The sequence below is a fragment of the Rhinolophus hipposideros genome (assembly GCF_964194185.1).
Source record: "Rhinolophus hipposideros genome assembly, chromosome: 1".
NCBI lineage: Eukaryota > Metazoa > Chordata > Mammalia > Chiroptera > Rhinolophidae > Rhinolophus > Rhinolophus hipposideros.
The window spans coordinates 75068189-75083920 of NC_138047.1; the positions used below are offsets into that span (position 1 = coordinate 75068189).

Sequence of the window (15732 nt, forward strand, 5' to 3'; positions counted from 1 at the left end):
ACCCTCTCCTCTGGTGGGTCTCAGTTCTCCAAAAGGCATTCCAACATGTTCATGTTGTGAAGATGCGATCACCAAAAATAGGTACATTTCTTTCACGACTTCTTGCCTCCTGTTACTACGAATGTATTTCTTTTAAAAAATGAATTTATCATGCAAAGGCCTCATCACAGGCTTCTCTGGTTAGCATTACCTTAAAATACATAGGAAAGAAACATCCATGAAGCAGAGAGTAAAAATGGCATTAAAAAGCAACTTAGTATTAAGCTAGACACTGACTCACTCACTATTTGATGGAATGCTGACATTTAACATCATAATGAAAACCGATATGCTGTCAAGACTGCCAGACATTTTTTGTGTGGGGAAAAAAGAAGAACCTAGAATAGTGAGAGGAATATAGCAGAGGATCAATGTTTGTGGAGTGAATAAAGTGGGAGGCCTCATTCCAGGGGACAAGGAAGGCTCTTTAGTTTGGGGGTTCTCAGATTTATCCAATTCAAGGAGTTTCCAGTCTTGAAGGAGTGTAGGCATGCAGGCAGGGAAAGCTGGAAGGTCCCTGCTTCTTAAAAGTGTGACAGGAAGGACACAGTGAGTGGGGCACGTAGTCAAGGAAAAGCACGAGACAAGGCTGTTCCCACTGTCCCTCATGGTGCCGACTTCACACAGTGGCCCCGGTTTGGGGGCAGAAAAATGAACGTGTACTAAAAGTTATTATTTCCTATGGATGTGGTAGAGGGAGGAAGGAAAGAAACGTTTCAGGTCAAGATCGTCCTGGGGCTTCAGCAGTGCCATAACGCTTTCTGGGCTGATACCATGTTTCCACTTTGACGCTCCACCCGATGGCACTCCACGTCCACACACAGAAGTGTTCCACCCCCTCCCACTTGTCTCCCTAGTCACACAGGTTCAGTCTTTGACTATATTTCTTTCTTTGCTTCAGAAAATATTTTAAAAAGCTATAAGTAGAGAATGTTTGAGATAAGAAAAATTGCTGAGGTAAGATTGGTCAAATCTAGCTCTTAATCCTTGAAAAGCTAGATGAAAACTAAGCACTGAGTTTGAACCCCATGAGAGGTAAGTTACCTTGGGGGTGGGTGAAGGAAGGCAGGGAACAGGAGGCTGTTTGTGTGTGTGTGTGTGTGTGTGTGTGTGTGTGTGTGTGTGTATGTGTGTGTGCATAGCTGAAGATTCACTAGCATAGCAACTCCAGAATTCAACAGGTTCTCCCAAAGTGAAGGAAATAGACCTAATAACCGATGGTCTGGCAGTGTTACCCTTTTTGGAGAAATAACTTCATTTCTACATTGATGTATTTGATAGGCTGAATTATTATGCAAAAATATACAGTATTATTGTCCTAACTACTGAGCAGAAATACCAAGCAATACTCACATCAACTGCTTATTTTAATGTCAAATGTTTATTTCTATGCCATAATCGCCTCAGCACAATTTGTAAAAGAAAGGAATCCCAAAAAAAAAAAAAATTTTTTTTTTTTTTTGGTCAGGACATTTTCTCTGCAGTTATAAGAAAGAAATTAAACACCTTGGTACCAGAATTACTATTTGTTTCACATCATTCTACTAAGTTGCATCTAAATTTTTCCTTGAATGTCTTTTGTTTTTGTCTTTTTTTGGATGGAAAAATATCCACAGGGGGTAAATGTTTGGATTCATTAAAATAAATTTGGGATAGTCTTTGTCAGAGAATATATCTAGAACACATTTGTTTTGGTATACTATCACTAATTGCCATATTCTTATTATTTAATATAACAGGCATACTTTATTACATAAAACAAAATGCACTGAAAATGAACAATGTTAGAAACAAAGTGAAATTTGGTGTATCTTAAATCTTTGGGTGATTAGATATTAGCTGAAGCCCTGGTATACAAATTTTTTATCAATACAAATGCAACTCTCTTCTGTGATAAAAATGCACTTAGTAGCTGAGTTCTTTTTGCTTTAGCAGATGGGGCATCCAATACAACTGAAACAACCTGATAACAAATTTTGTTTCGTCAATAAAAAGGAATGCTCTGGTTTCTTAACTGGCTCCCACACTCGAGGAAGCCAGAAGATGGCATTTGCTCTTTAAATATATTTATCTTGTCTGATTTGAGACACAAAGCCACCAAGCTTCTTACAGCAGAAGTAGGCACCACACCTGAGATCACGAGGCCCTCAGAGAAGCCTGTTAGAGTAAATCTGTGAAGCACGGTGGTGGGCCCAGCACCTACAAGACAGCAATGGTGGTTGTGCACAGAAATCCCTTCAGCAGACTCAGTGAAAGGATGAGAGTTCTTTAAGTTCATGCACATTTTATTGAGTAGTAATATAAAATGCTTTTTCTTTGTCATTGTTACAAGTGCATGCTTTGATTGCCAACATTTCAGAAGTCAAATTACAAAGGCAAGGCTTTAGGCTGTAGTGAATTACTTGGGCACTTATACAATTGTTAAAAAATATGAATGGACTTTTGTTGTTGTTTTCAGAATGAACCAGTTGTAACCCGTAACTGATATACAAAGGGAAAAAAGTGAAAAAAGTACGCATCTGTGGCACATGACAGAACAGAACAAAATAACTAAACCATTATGACATTAACAGTTACCATGCATTTAGAGTTTCACATGTAACTACAAACTTATTTAAATTTCACAAGGTTGCTAAAACATGCTAACCATCTATATGTGCACTGACAAGCTTATGTTAAAAACTTTTAAGAATACTCTCCCCTTTAGATTTTTTTCAAAGCTTTTTTGATTACAAAATTTCAAAGGCATTAAGCATTTTAGAGAATATAAAGTACGCCAGTATACATACATTTCCAGTATATGTCAGACCACTAAGCGCATTACAGTCCCATACAGGCCGATACAGCCATTTTTTTTTTTTCTTAAAAAACATGCATAGGCAGATGTTTTTTTTTTTTACAGAATATAGATGCTTTATCACTGTACTTAATATGGTGTCTTGTTCACTGTATTTAAAAATGCACCACTCATAAATATTTAATTCAGCAAGCCACAACCAAGACTTGATTTATCAACAAAACCCCTAAATATAAACAGCAAAAAAGGATAGATGTAATTATTCCAGTTTTTTAAAACTTAAAGAAAAGAAACAGAATAATATTCATTGCTAAATTAATAAGTGTTATATTGAAAGAAGGGCATTCAAGCACACTAAAGAAACCTGAGGTAAGCATAATCTGTACAAAATTAAACTGTCCTTTTTGGCATTTTAACAAATTTGCAACATTCTTTTTTTTTTTTTTTTTTGTCTTTTTCTGTTTTTTTTTTTTTTTTTTAAGACTGCCTAATTCATTTTATAGCCATTGTCTGACAGGAGTAGCAAAACATTATCAATAAATAGTCCTTATTTAGTTTGTACATCATTTTGTTAAAAATGTTTGATGTCATCCATTTTTAGTGCTGCAACTGTAAACGTACAATAGAGTAAGAAATTAGACAAAGATTTCGTGTCCAGTAACATAATAAAAGACCTTTCATTAACCTATCTAGAAGTTCCCAATGCAGTAGGAAAACATGTTCATTCCCTAACGTTGCAGTGTATACTAGCATTAGCTTTCTTTTTAATTTTTTTCCTATAAGCTTTTTTAAAAGGCATACCCAAAAGAGGTGTGCGCAATCACCACCCTCACCAAAATATAGCTTTTTAAAATCTCTCTCCCTCTTTTTTTAATGATAGTGTAAACTGAATCCAATTCCTGGCCCCCACAGCAAATAAACTACCTTCAAAGGCAAGAACATCCAACTGCTGATATGCAGCAATCCTCACCATGCCCTGCAGCTCCAAAAACAACAACAACAAAAAAAAAACAAAAAAAAAAAACACAAAAAAATAAGGGAAAGAAAGGAAAGAGTGAACAAGAAGTGGTCACTGAATATTGCTGCTATTACTGCCATTGCTGTCCGTGCCGTTAGTCTCTGAGGCGAGAGCCTTGTTGATGGAGTTTCGGTTGGTGTCAGAGGGCATGGCATCTCTGCGAGGTGGCATCCTCTCATTAATTCGGTCTAAGCCCTTGGCCTCCTCGAAGCTAGTGATCTTATGTTGTGGTGAAAATCCTTTGATAGCTAAACAGAAAATCATTAAAAAAAGAAAAAAATCGGGTTAGCCAGAGGAAGACAAAAGGCCCAGCTGTTGCATCAGGTGATGTTAGAGATTTTGCAGTGAGAGAGGGAATCCTTTAGTAGAGAACAAGTGACGGGACCTGAACACAACACAACAGACTCCTTACCATACTGGAAGATAACCAAAAGGTTTGAAAATAGCCAATGTCTCTTGCCAACCAAAATGTCCTCTTCAAGTGAGTAAGATGTAAACATTTCTCTTGTCTTCATAAAAGTTTAGATCAACGACATCCAAAGCGGATACGTAAAGAGGAAAGTTGCTACCAGGTTCCGGTCTCTGGACCCACCACAGTGTCAACTGGCCCCATCGTTACCGGAATCCTGCATCAAATGCCCTGACTTAGACAGACTGGAACACAGCCCTCCTTTGACCATTCCATTCTGCTAGTCATGGAAAATTCAGTACAGTCACTGAGACAGGTATACCCAAAATTCTGGTAAAGAGCTTAGAGCAGAAGCTAAAAGGAGATCAAAAGAATTAATTTGGGGCATTTCCATGCCATCTCAGAATCCTACAAAGACTTTCTTGGCAAAGAAATCAATGATAGCATGAAAAAAAATAAAGTTATAAACTCCCACTTTCTCCAGTCAAATTTGGAGGCATGTGGAGTGGGTGACAAGGTAAGAGAAACTCAAAAAAATCAAAATCAGATCACTAAGTAGAAAACTTTTTCTGCCTTTCAGCAGCGAACAGGCCAAACTGATGTTTATCTAGTAGCCATTCCTGCCTAAGTCAAAGGAAAAGCTCTTTCTTGGTAGATTAATGCAGACCTTAGTGATACTTCAAGAATAACATGGTGAAAATGTCTTTGACATGTTTCAGCAAAAACGAATAGGACTGGCTATGGCCCTATTCAATAAAACCATGGAATTCTCAAAGGGGGAGCAATGAAATTTGATTTTGTTTTTCAGTGACCCTTAAGTGTGCTCCAGAGATGGATAAGGCATTTGTGCAAGAAACTCAATGACTTCTTCAGTGGGTACACCAACAAGTAAGCTGAAAATAAAGTCTGTAAATGGGGAACCAATGACATCCGTTTGCTTTACTTCCTGTGAAATGCAGGCCAGATTTTGAAGGGCCAATCACCGATGCTGAATTGGGCTGCATCTCCATGGCTCATTAAGGACAATTTCATGGTACCTTTTATCCTCCCCCCACCTTATTCGGGAAAGAAAGGAAAGCAGTTTCAAGCTGAAACTTTGCCAGCCACTCCTACGCAAATGTGCAGTGCCTTTGATTAGTACAGATGAGATTTTTAAAAGACATAACACAGTTGCTTCTAAATCCATTAAACGATGAGAAATAGTTTGTTCCCCCTCTGCATTTTAAAGGTTAGCATCATGGTGATTAGTCAATTGTGAGAGGAAGAAGATGGGGAAATGGGGAAAGACCAAGGCCCAAAGCAAAGCTTCTTAATTCTTCTCTAATTTAGTAATAAATTGCAAAATAATAGAGCTGTCTTATGAGTACCCACCCTGAAAACTAACTCAATTATTTGGAGGGACAGAACAATTGCACAAAGTGGTACTCTATTCTTTTTCTAAACTACTATGAATACAATTTCATCATAAATAATAAATATAGAAAGTTCATCATCATGATCATTTAAGAAACGATTTTATTACTTTCAACGATAAAAGTGGAATCTCTAGGTTTTAAAAGCCAATAAGATGGGAGTGTAGAAATTCGAAATCTAGTTAAGACAATGAGTATGTTTGGAATGGGGCTCCATTTCTAATCATTTTTTTTCTATCCTAGTACAGAAGAATGTGCTCTGCTGTAGTTGCTGGTCAGACAATGGGTATTAGCAATTTACATTGGTAGTATACTTAACACAACACAGAGTCACAGAAACCACAGAAAACAGCCAAACTATCAACAAGAATGCACACTGCAGATTAGAATTTGCCAAGAGGAATAGAGAATTCCCACATAAATAGCAGTTTACTCACTGCTATTTAGGAAGCAGTTGTATTTTCTCTTACAGTGCTATCATTTCCCCTACCATATCCAAATCATATACAAATTAAAGAGTCTAAAGTGGCACTTTTTACATCATATCAAAGGACCATATGCATACAATTTTGGGAAAAATAAAAAGTTATCTTGCAAGAACAAAATACAACTGAAGAATTTTGTTTTAAAGGGGAACTTCAAATTATTCTTTTTCAAATTTCCAGAGGGTATGTATGGTACGTATAACATTAAAAACTAGGTTGATAAGCAGTTCTCTCGTAACTTATATTTAAAAAGGACTCAATTAAAAAGTAATTGCTAAAGGGTCAACTCTATTTTCCTTGAGCAGAGCCAGGACAGTTGGTGATGGACATGTCGTGACTTCCCTTGCAGCACCTAGCGCAGGGCCTGGCGCAAAGCAGACACTCAGCAAACATCAATCAGGTGAGTGATTACTCGATAGTCACTATTCTTGTCACCAGCCACTTCCACAGCCACTTTGCTGGTGCCCACTGTACTACAAATATCAGTAAGTTAAAATTTGATAAGAGTAGCAGAACTGTTTATCTCCTACACAGCTGTCTCACGTTGGAATATTTTTTAGAAACATAAATTATGTTGAACTACAACAAAGCACTATTCCAATGGACATCTTTTTTCTTGCTAGAAACTTCTGAAGACTAGAATTCATAAAGCTATTTTTATTCTCTCCTTTTCAGTGCTGACTGAAGTGATTTGAGGGAGGGACATGGTTCAGCTCAAAGAATATTGTTTTATGCGTTATTTGTGAAAACAGCTGCCATAACCCCCACCCCACATGGTCAAGATATATAATCCTTTTGTTTTCTGTGACTATCCTAGGTTCATTGTATACAAAGTCAAACATAGCTTTAAGGGAAAAAAAAAAACAAAAACAAAAAAACAAACAAACCATAAAAGGACATTTTCCCCTTTAAAGCAAGAACATTTTGGTTAATACTGAGCCACAACTGTTAGCCCAACACCCACACACTCTGTACAAGCTACAGCAAAAAGAAAATGAATACACCCAGCAGAGCCCTTGTCTGTTGCAGGTACAACAGAAAGGGGACTGGCCAATTTACCTTCATCAGCCTCAATAGCCTCAACAGTAGCTGAAGAGAAGAAAGGGGGTGCAAAATGAATGAGAAAAATGAGCAGAGGATTTTTAACTCTAAGAACAAATTAGTGACGACCAAGGGAGCTAAGAGAATTCATGTTCCTGTAAGTGCTGGATTCTGGCACAGACAACAAAACAGAAATGCCAAAAAGAAAGAAAAACACAACAACATGATAAGTTTAATTTATGAGATGAATACAGCTCTCTGAGTGAATTGCTTTGGTTTTTGCTCACTTAAATAAGTGACAAAATGATTAACCCTTTGGAAAAACATTCAGGAAAGTTTTCTTTTACTTAGATTGAATGGATGAGGGGATGAGGGACAAGGTCAATCTAAAATGTGCATTTAATGCACACAAATTTCAATAAAACCACTACTATGCTTGATGATTTACAGTTTTAAAATGGCAGACAAAATGGCAGAACTTGAAGCAATGTCATAGAGTCAGTGGGTAATTCACACTATTTAATATTAAATAGCCCGATTTCCTACTGCAATGGAAAAGCAGAAGGTGTAAATTTAGAGGAAGAATAAAATCAATGTGTCTGAGTTGATAGTGCAAGTGATTCTTTAAAGACAAATGCTAAGCATGATTAGAGTGGTGAGGAAGAAAGAGAAAACAAAGGGAATGATGTAGTCTGGACTTCTTTTGCCAAGCAATCCAATTTAAAATCAGTTTTTCTTATTGGAATATCATTTTTGAGAACAAAATGATTGCAACGTTACAATCAAGTGGTAACATGCCAATAGCAGCAATAATTCTATCAGCATTTTAAAGAAAACTCTGCTTAAGTACTGAAACATTAGCATATTTCAGAGGCAAAACTTTAAAAGCCCATTGCTTTATCAGCAATTTTTATAATAAGGTTAGAGTTTATATTTCCCCTGTACAGGTATATGAGTCTTGCTATGTTATAAAGGCTAGTTGATATTTCCCTAGTTAAGTGAAAAAATGCAAAACTTCTCTGTAACTCCAAAATGTTTGCTATTAAAATCCTACCCCTTGACCTTAATTTGCATATTTCTTATAATTTAAGGTTATAAATCTAGGGCAACTTACTTACAGTGCATGCTAAATTCCTCATGATAAGAAAGTGGGATGATTACCACCATGGAGAAGAAATAGTAAAGCTTTAACTAGTTTCTCCTTTTTGACAGGGAGGGGCGTCAGACCATGGATTTTCAAATTGTATTAATGTATGTCGTTTAAAACATATACTGTTTTCAAATTCTCGGGACTAATAAGGTTTCAACTTATGTCTGTTATGTGTGTGTCTATGTATGCGAGTTCAACACAGAATAACACAAACTATGGATTTCAAACAAAGTAACAGAAAAGGAAACTGAGTAACCTACGTTAAAATACCAGTGAAAATCTGGAAACAAAACAAAGAATTGTAATAACTTAAATAACTTAAATTTAAAAGTAAAACAAAATATATGGAACCGCACCAGCACCGACATATTAGAAATATATACTACCCATTATTAAATGTATCCTTCTAAAGCAAATGTGGCCATAGTTTCTGATAATACACTTGTAGTACCTTAAAATGTGCTTATCAAAAACTCTGCAGATGTCAATTAGGTAGCTGTGCATTTTGTGCCTACCAATGATCCATTTATGCTAATTTTTTAGACAACATGTTTACTTTGGTGGGAAAAAAATCCGGGTTTTTTAAAAAAGCTATTAAAATAACTTTTAGCTATAGGGGGAATGTATTTCAATACTATGTATTTTCCTATCTTCGTTTAGAAAATTTTCTCCTTTTGTGGAAACTCAAAAATACTGATTTTGGAATAAATTCAAATGAACATAAAAAAAAATTCAAGTGATGCTGCTAGGATGTGATCATGGAGCAGTATCGTATTCATGAAATTGCACAATGCTTTATGTAAAAGGGGTATGTCCCAATAATGTAATCATAAGCACACCTGGACCTTCTAGATTGAGGGACAGAGTTAGAAAAAAAAAAAGAACACAAAAAAGATTCAGGGAAAGATATATAGGAAAATAAGCAAGAGGCTAAGATTGTTTTGAAAATGTTATAGTGTATTTTGTTTTTATTTTGTTTCTGTTAAAGTCTACTCTAATAGCAACATTTCCACAGAGTATTGTTAAAACTGCAGTCTAATGATAGTGTTAGTTAAAATAGATAACAAAAGTAACAAAAGTGAAACAGTGTATAGAGTACCAAGTTATCTAACAAGGTAGCCACTAGCCACATGCGGGCATTTAAATCAAATTAATGAAAATTAGATTAAAATTGTACTAGCCATATTTCAAGTGCTCAGTAGCTACATATTGCCAGTGGCTTCTGTACTGACATACGAATTTCCATCAGCACAAAAAGTTCTATTGGACAGCACTCGTCCAAGAAAGCTACATCTTTTAATACAAAATCTCTCTTTTAAAGGAAATGTTTTCATTCTTTCCAAAAATAAAACGTGGTTCTACTCAGTCTCTTATGTTTTGGGTGTATAAATCAGAGAAAAGACAATTTCTATTCAAGTAAATAATGAAATCATCCTTTTTAGAAACCTTTTCCATTTTCCACTAAAATCTAGACTTACGGTGTGTGTTTGTGTGTGTGTGCGTTTATCCGCCATATAGATAGTCAGAGCATTTAGTAAAACATAACTAAAAATCTGTTTTTAGCAACTGATTGAATCAAAGTGGTCAAACCTGTTTGTGTATGTAGGTGACCTAAATGAGTTGTCCTATGGAGAGGCCTGGATTGTGGTCAACATGTAAATGAAGAAGTGCAGGGTGGGGAAAGACTCTATTCCAGTGAATGAGGGAGCTATTGTGTGGGACATGACTGGTCAAGCTGATGTGGGGTTTCCGTCCTTCTTTGAGCCTAGAAGAACTTAAGACTAAGACCGATCTGAGATGCGTGAATAACTCAGGGCTCTAACGATACTGCTGACTGAGTTGCTCTGAGCACACAGTCCCACCAATGGGCCTGCTTACCGCTTTGCAGCGTTTGCTTCCCTCCAGAAAGCACTCCGCTGGGGAGCATGCCGGTGGGGGTCAGGCCTTTCAGCGTCAGCACACTCTCACTCTCTTCTCTGCAAAGGCACAATGATAGTAGGGGGAGGACATTAGCTTTTCTTTTAAGGAAAAGAAAAGATTGGAAAGAAAAACAATGCATATAACAACTCACATTTACATCTTGGCTCTGTGGATTTTTCTTTCTTTCTTAAAACGTACTATATTTTCTTACATTCATCTAGATGTAATGTTATATGAATGATACGACTAGGATACAGTTTACCTTTATTCAACTGTGATGGTTCAGTCTCTTCTGAGTATTATAAACACGGGAAATCATTCTGATTTAGTAACCAGGCAGTACAATACAAAGTGTTTACTGGGCATCCTCGGGGCACCACACATGTTTTCAAAATGAACCAAGGAGAGTGAAGATGCAAGCTTTCCCACCAAGGCTCAGCAAAAAGAAATGAAGCTGATTTGACTTGGGAGAGAAAACCAGAGAGTATAAGGGAAGTTAAAAAAAATAATCCATCTATGGATTAGGAAACCAAAAGTTACATTTGGGGGGCTGTTAAGGAATTTTGACATTACATGATAACCATGCAAAATAATGACAACCAGCCAACAATGCAACTGGTAAAATTTCCAGCGTTTCTTTTTCACAGCCTGTTTCCCCACTGCTTTGCCAATATAAAATCTTTTTATCATGATGAATGTTTTACAATCAATTTTATGTTCATCATTTTCAATTATATTTATTAATCACAGCACTTAATCATAATGCTTAAAGAACCATGAAATAGGAATAACCTCATATCTGTAATCCTACGTAACTAAAAAAAAAAATACATTTTTATAAATCCAATGTTTATGATATGTGCAACTACCTACCTACATTTTTACGTCATCTAACATGACTCAAACAGAATTCTTAAACTCCCCCCAAACCTGCTACACTTCCATAATCTTTCTTCAACTCCATCTTTTAGTTATGCTTCAAAGACTCCTCTTTAGCTCCTTTCATCCTCTCATGCCATATGTCCTCAATCAGCAAATCTGAGGGCTCTATCCTCAAAATGTTTCCTGTATCTTAACATTTCTCACAATGCTACTCCCTCATCTCTTTTTAAAAGTTTCATGGAGATATAATTAACATGCCATACAATTCGCTCATTTAAAGTGCACAACTCAATCAATGGTTTTAATATATTCACCCAGTTGTGAAACAATCACCAGTCATTTTTAGAATATTTTTGTCACTCCAAAAATGAAATTCTTTGTTCTTTAGAAGTCATTCTCCATTTCTTTCAGCCCTGTATAACCACTAAGCTACTTTCTGCAGGTTTGCTTCTCTGAATTTCATATAAAAGGAATCATACAAACTGTGGCCTTTTATGACTGACTTCTTTCACTTACCACCACCAGCATCTCTTACTTGGCTTGGCTAACTAGTCTCTCTGCTCCATTCTTGTCATGCTGTTACACCTCTCCCTCCCCACCTCCACCATAACTATTCTCAGTGTAGCAGTCAGGCTGAACCTTTTAATACCTATGCAGTTCCTGTCACTTCTCTATTAAAAGTCTCCGATGGCTTCTCCTCTCAGTAAGAGTGAAAGACAAAAACTTTACCTTTGACAAGAGCTTTAAAACACTAGCCCCCAACCCACACACTTCAATCCTCACCCATCTCTCAGACCTGCCATCTCCTACCAGCGTCCACTTACCTTTGTGTTTCTCAAATACACCCAGCCACACACCCCCACCCTGCCCCCACCTCTCTGTACTTGTTTAGTCACACTCTTCCCTGGACATCAGCATGGCTCACTCCCTCCCTGCCTTCAACTCAGCTCATCCTTCCAGTGAGGACTTCCTTGAGCACGCTATTTAAAATCACAGGTTCCTCTATGCTTCCTGTCTCCCCTTGCCTATTTTATTTTTTAACTAAAGCACTTACCACCTCTGAAAAACTACAGAGGTCATTTGTTTCCTTTTGGGGGCTCCACTGCTCACTACACCCTGGCTAGAGAAGCTGCAGGTGAGCAGGAGCTCCTGTTTGCTTTGCTCAGTGCTGCTGCATCACAATGCCTAGACCAGAACAGCCCCTGGTACACAGCCCACATTGACAAAACATTTCCTAAACGCATGAGTCAAAAGAAAATAGAATGGAGAATGGCAGCATTAATGCATATTTTATAGTTCTGTATCCTTCACTGCAGAGGTTACTTAAAATATTAGATGTGAGATGGTGAATTAATCACTGTTTACTTTCCTGCAGGTATTTCAACCTTTTCAGGCTTCTGCTGTCAAACCACTAGAGGTTACATAAAAAAGAAATGTTCTGAATGCCAATATATTGATTTGGAAAAATGAAGTGAACGTTTTTTTCTTTGAACTCATATTCAAAATCAGGTTTCTTTGCCCCTTCTCCCTTTTTCACTCAACTATATTTCTTCTCTTCCTATGTTCTTTTTATTTTTATTTAAGTATAGTTGACATACAATGTTATATGAGTTTCAGGTATACAACGTAGTGAGTCAACATTTGTATACCTCACAAAATGATAACCTGGACAAATCTAGTAATTATCTGTAAAAAGTTGTTACAATGTTATTGACTATATTCCTTATGCAATGCATTACTTTCCCACAGCATACTTACTTTATAACTGGAAGCCTGTTCCTCTCATCCCCCTTCACTTACTTCACCCACCCCCTAACCTCCCTACACTCTGACAGCCACTCTGCCTCACAAAAAACCCATGCTCTCAAAGTTCCCTAGCAGATTCCCCATTTTCAATTCCAACCATCTCTGCTGAGTTTTCACTCAAACGAACATCTCTGCCATATTTCCCACTGATGACCAGGCCCTCCTTCTTGAAAGACTTTGTGCCCTAAATTGGACCCCTTTCACTCCTGGTGCTTCTCCTCCTCTGGAGTCTCCTTCTCAGTCCCTTGGCTGATGGTTTTCTCTATGTCCAGACCTGTGCTTTCTAATATGGGAGCCCCCAGCTTAGGTGTCTCTTAACCTCTTGAAACATAACTTGAGATATGCTGTAACTGTAACAGTAATGATGGATTTCAAAGAACACGGAAACAAGAATGTAAATATGTCTCTAATGAGTCTTACATTGACTATATGTTGAAGCAATAAAATTTTGAATGTGTTAAATAGAATACATTCTTGAAATTAATTTCACATGCTTCTTCCTATTTTTTTTTTTAAACTGGCTCCTAGAAAACTTAAGAATTACAGATGTGGCTCACATTACATTTCTATTGGGAAGCACTGTTCTGCAAGATGCTTTTCCTCCCCTTCACTCTCTCCGGCTTATGCGGCTTCCGTTTTGTGTTCACTCCCATGTCTGCATTTCTAACGCTCGCCTCTCTCTGAAGCTCCAAGGCAGAATGTCTAACCACCTTTACATGAATGTTCCTCCAGCATCCCAGAGGAAAATGTGCCATATTCATCCTATCATAGTCCTCCCAATAAAACACTTCCTATTTCTTAGATAACAATACTAACATCCTCTTAATTGTGGAATATTCTTACATTACTCCTCTCTCTCATCACCTCCTGCATAGGTCAGGGTTTTGTATTCTGGCTAATTTTAACAGTATAGAGGTGTATTAAACAGTATAAGACAGCTCACGGATCCAGAGAGCCAGACTATGAGGTTGGTTTAAAAGTAATTGTGGGGGCTGGCCCGGTGGCTCAGGTGGTTGGAGCTCCGTGCTCCTGGCTCCGGGGGCTGCTGGTTCGATTCCCACATGTGGCTCTCAACCACAGGGTTGCTAGTTCAGTTCCTCGAGTCCCGCAAGGGATGGTGGGCTCCACACCCTGCAACTAAGATTGAACACAGCACCTTGAGCTAAGCTGCCTCCTGGATGGCTCAGTTGGTTGGAGAGCAGGCTCTCAGCCACAAGGTTGCAGGTTCAATTCCTCGACTCCGGCGAGGGATGGTGGGCTGCACCCCCTGCAACTGGCGGTAGCGGCTGGACCTGGAGCTGAGCTGCGCCCTCCATGACTGACTGAAAGGACAACAACTTGAAGCTGAACGGCACCCTCCATGGCTAGGATTGAGGGGACAACTTGACTTGGGGAAGGGTCCTGGAAGTGTACACTGTTCCCCAGTGGAGTCCTGTTCCCCTTCCCTAATAAAATCTTAAAAAAAAAAAAAAAAAGTAATTGTGGTTTAAAAGGTTAAAAATAATTGCAAAAAACACAATTACTTTTGCACCAACCTAACAGATCATTCTGCCTCCAGAAAAACTACCAGTGCCCATCGCACTGTGGGATCTGCTTTGCAAAATGCTGCCACCACCGTTTAGAACCAACACCCAAGCCCAAAAATGCAGAGAAAGAAGCTCGTCTACTGCTGGCTCCTCAGATTCCACACATAACAGAGAAATCGCCTTCCGCACCTGCGCTTCCTCACAATGTTCCTTTCAAAACAGAAGTCTTATGTGTGTGCATGTGATTGGTGGACACCTACACTTTACCTGCAAAGGCTGCTTTGTGCCACCATCCACATTCATTCACTATATCTTAAAACTGCCAGCTTCACAAATTCCTTAATTTTGTCCCTTCCTTTGTATCTTTCCTTCCATAGCCTAGTTTAGCTTGGATCATGTCAACAGCTTCCTAAATGTTCTTCCGGACACCAATACGTCATCTTGCTATCGAATCTTCACACTGTCATTAACAGTATTTAAACCTGGGTTAGAGTATGCCTCTCATCCCAGAAAAACCATTCCGGTTCCTCGTTCCCTACACACAAAAAATGAAATGCTTTAGTATTCAAGGCCATCAAGGATCCGGACTTAAATACATTTTCAGCCTCTTTTATACTGGATTCCTCACTCACCTTCTTGTATGAACTATCCAGCTCTTTTAAATACTTGGAATTCATTGACTACATAGTTCACTTTCAAATGAGACACTCATTAGTGGTGCTTACTGAGTTTGGACAGCCTCTCTCTGTTTCAGTTTCCTTACTGAGGTCAACCTGACCTTACAAGTTAGTTGTGTGGATTCCTGTCAAGTGCATACACCGAGGGGTATGGCATCTGGCACTTAACCAGCACCCCATAAAACGCTGCTCTTAGGACTGTGTGACTGTGTTCTTGACGATTTCTCAGCTTCCAGAAATGCCATCACTATGATTCTCCACCCAGTGGAATCCAGCTGATCCTTCACAGCTTCCTGCAATGCCAGCCTCTGCCTCAGTGAGCATTCCTTTCAGGAAATACAAGGCTCCTCGCTGTCTTCTTCCACAGCAGAGCCTACCTGCATATATTTAGCACATATTTCACTGACTGATGATAGTTAACATGTGTGGCATTTCAATTTAGTATTCATTTCGTCTAACTCAGTATACGGTACACAGTTAATGCTCAATATTAACTTACCAAGCTTAACTTACTTTTCTCTGGATGTGAAGACCCCTGTTGTTCTGCAAATTTACTGAGACACTTTTATT

The 15732-nt window shown here is 38.1% G+C and overlaps 1 protein-coding gene across 2 annotated transcripts in view; it reads right to left on the bottom strand.

The window, feature by feature from the left end:
• Positions 1-1501: 1501 nt before the first annotated feature.
• Positions 1502-15732, bottom strand: part of PPP3CA (protein phosphatase 3 catalytic subunit alpha) — a 295408-nt gene continuing 281177 nt past the window's right edge. Inside the window, exons 12-14 of one of the 2 annotated variants that reach the window (XM_081046328.1) lie at positions 10230-10327; positions 7220-7249; positions 1502-4102 (exon numbers count right to left, since the gene is read on the bottom strand). In XM_081046328.1, coding sequence (XP_080902454.1) covers positions 3906-4102; positions 7220-7249; positions 10230-10327 — 325 coding nt within the window. In that variant the 3' untranslated portion in view covers positions 1502-3905. The remainder of the gene's footprint in view (positions 4103-7219; positions 7250-10229; positions 10328-15732) is intronic. The other variant, XM_081046329.1, reaches the window with a different exon arrangement.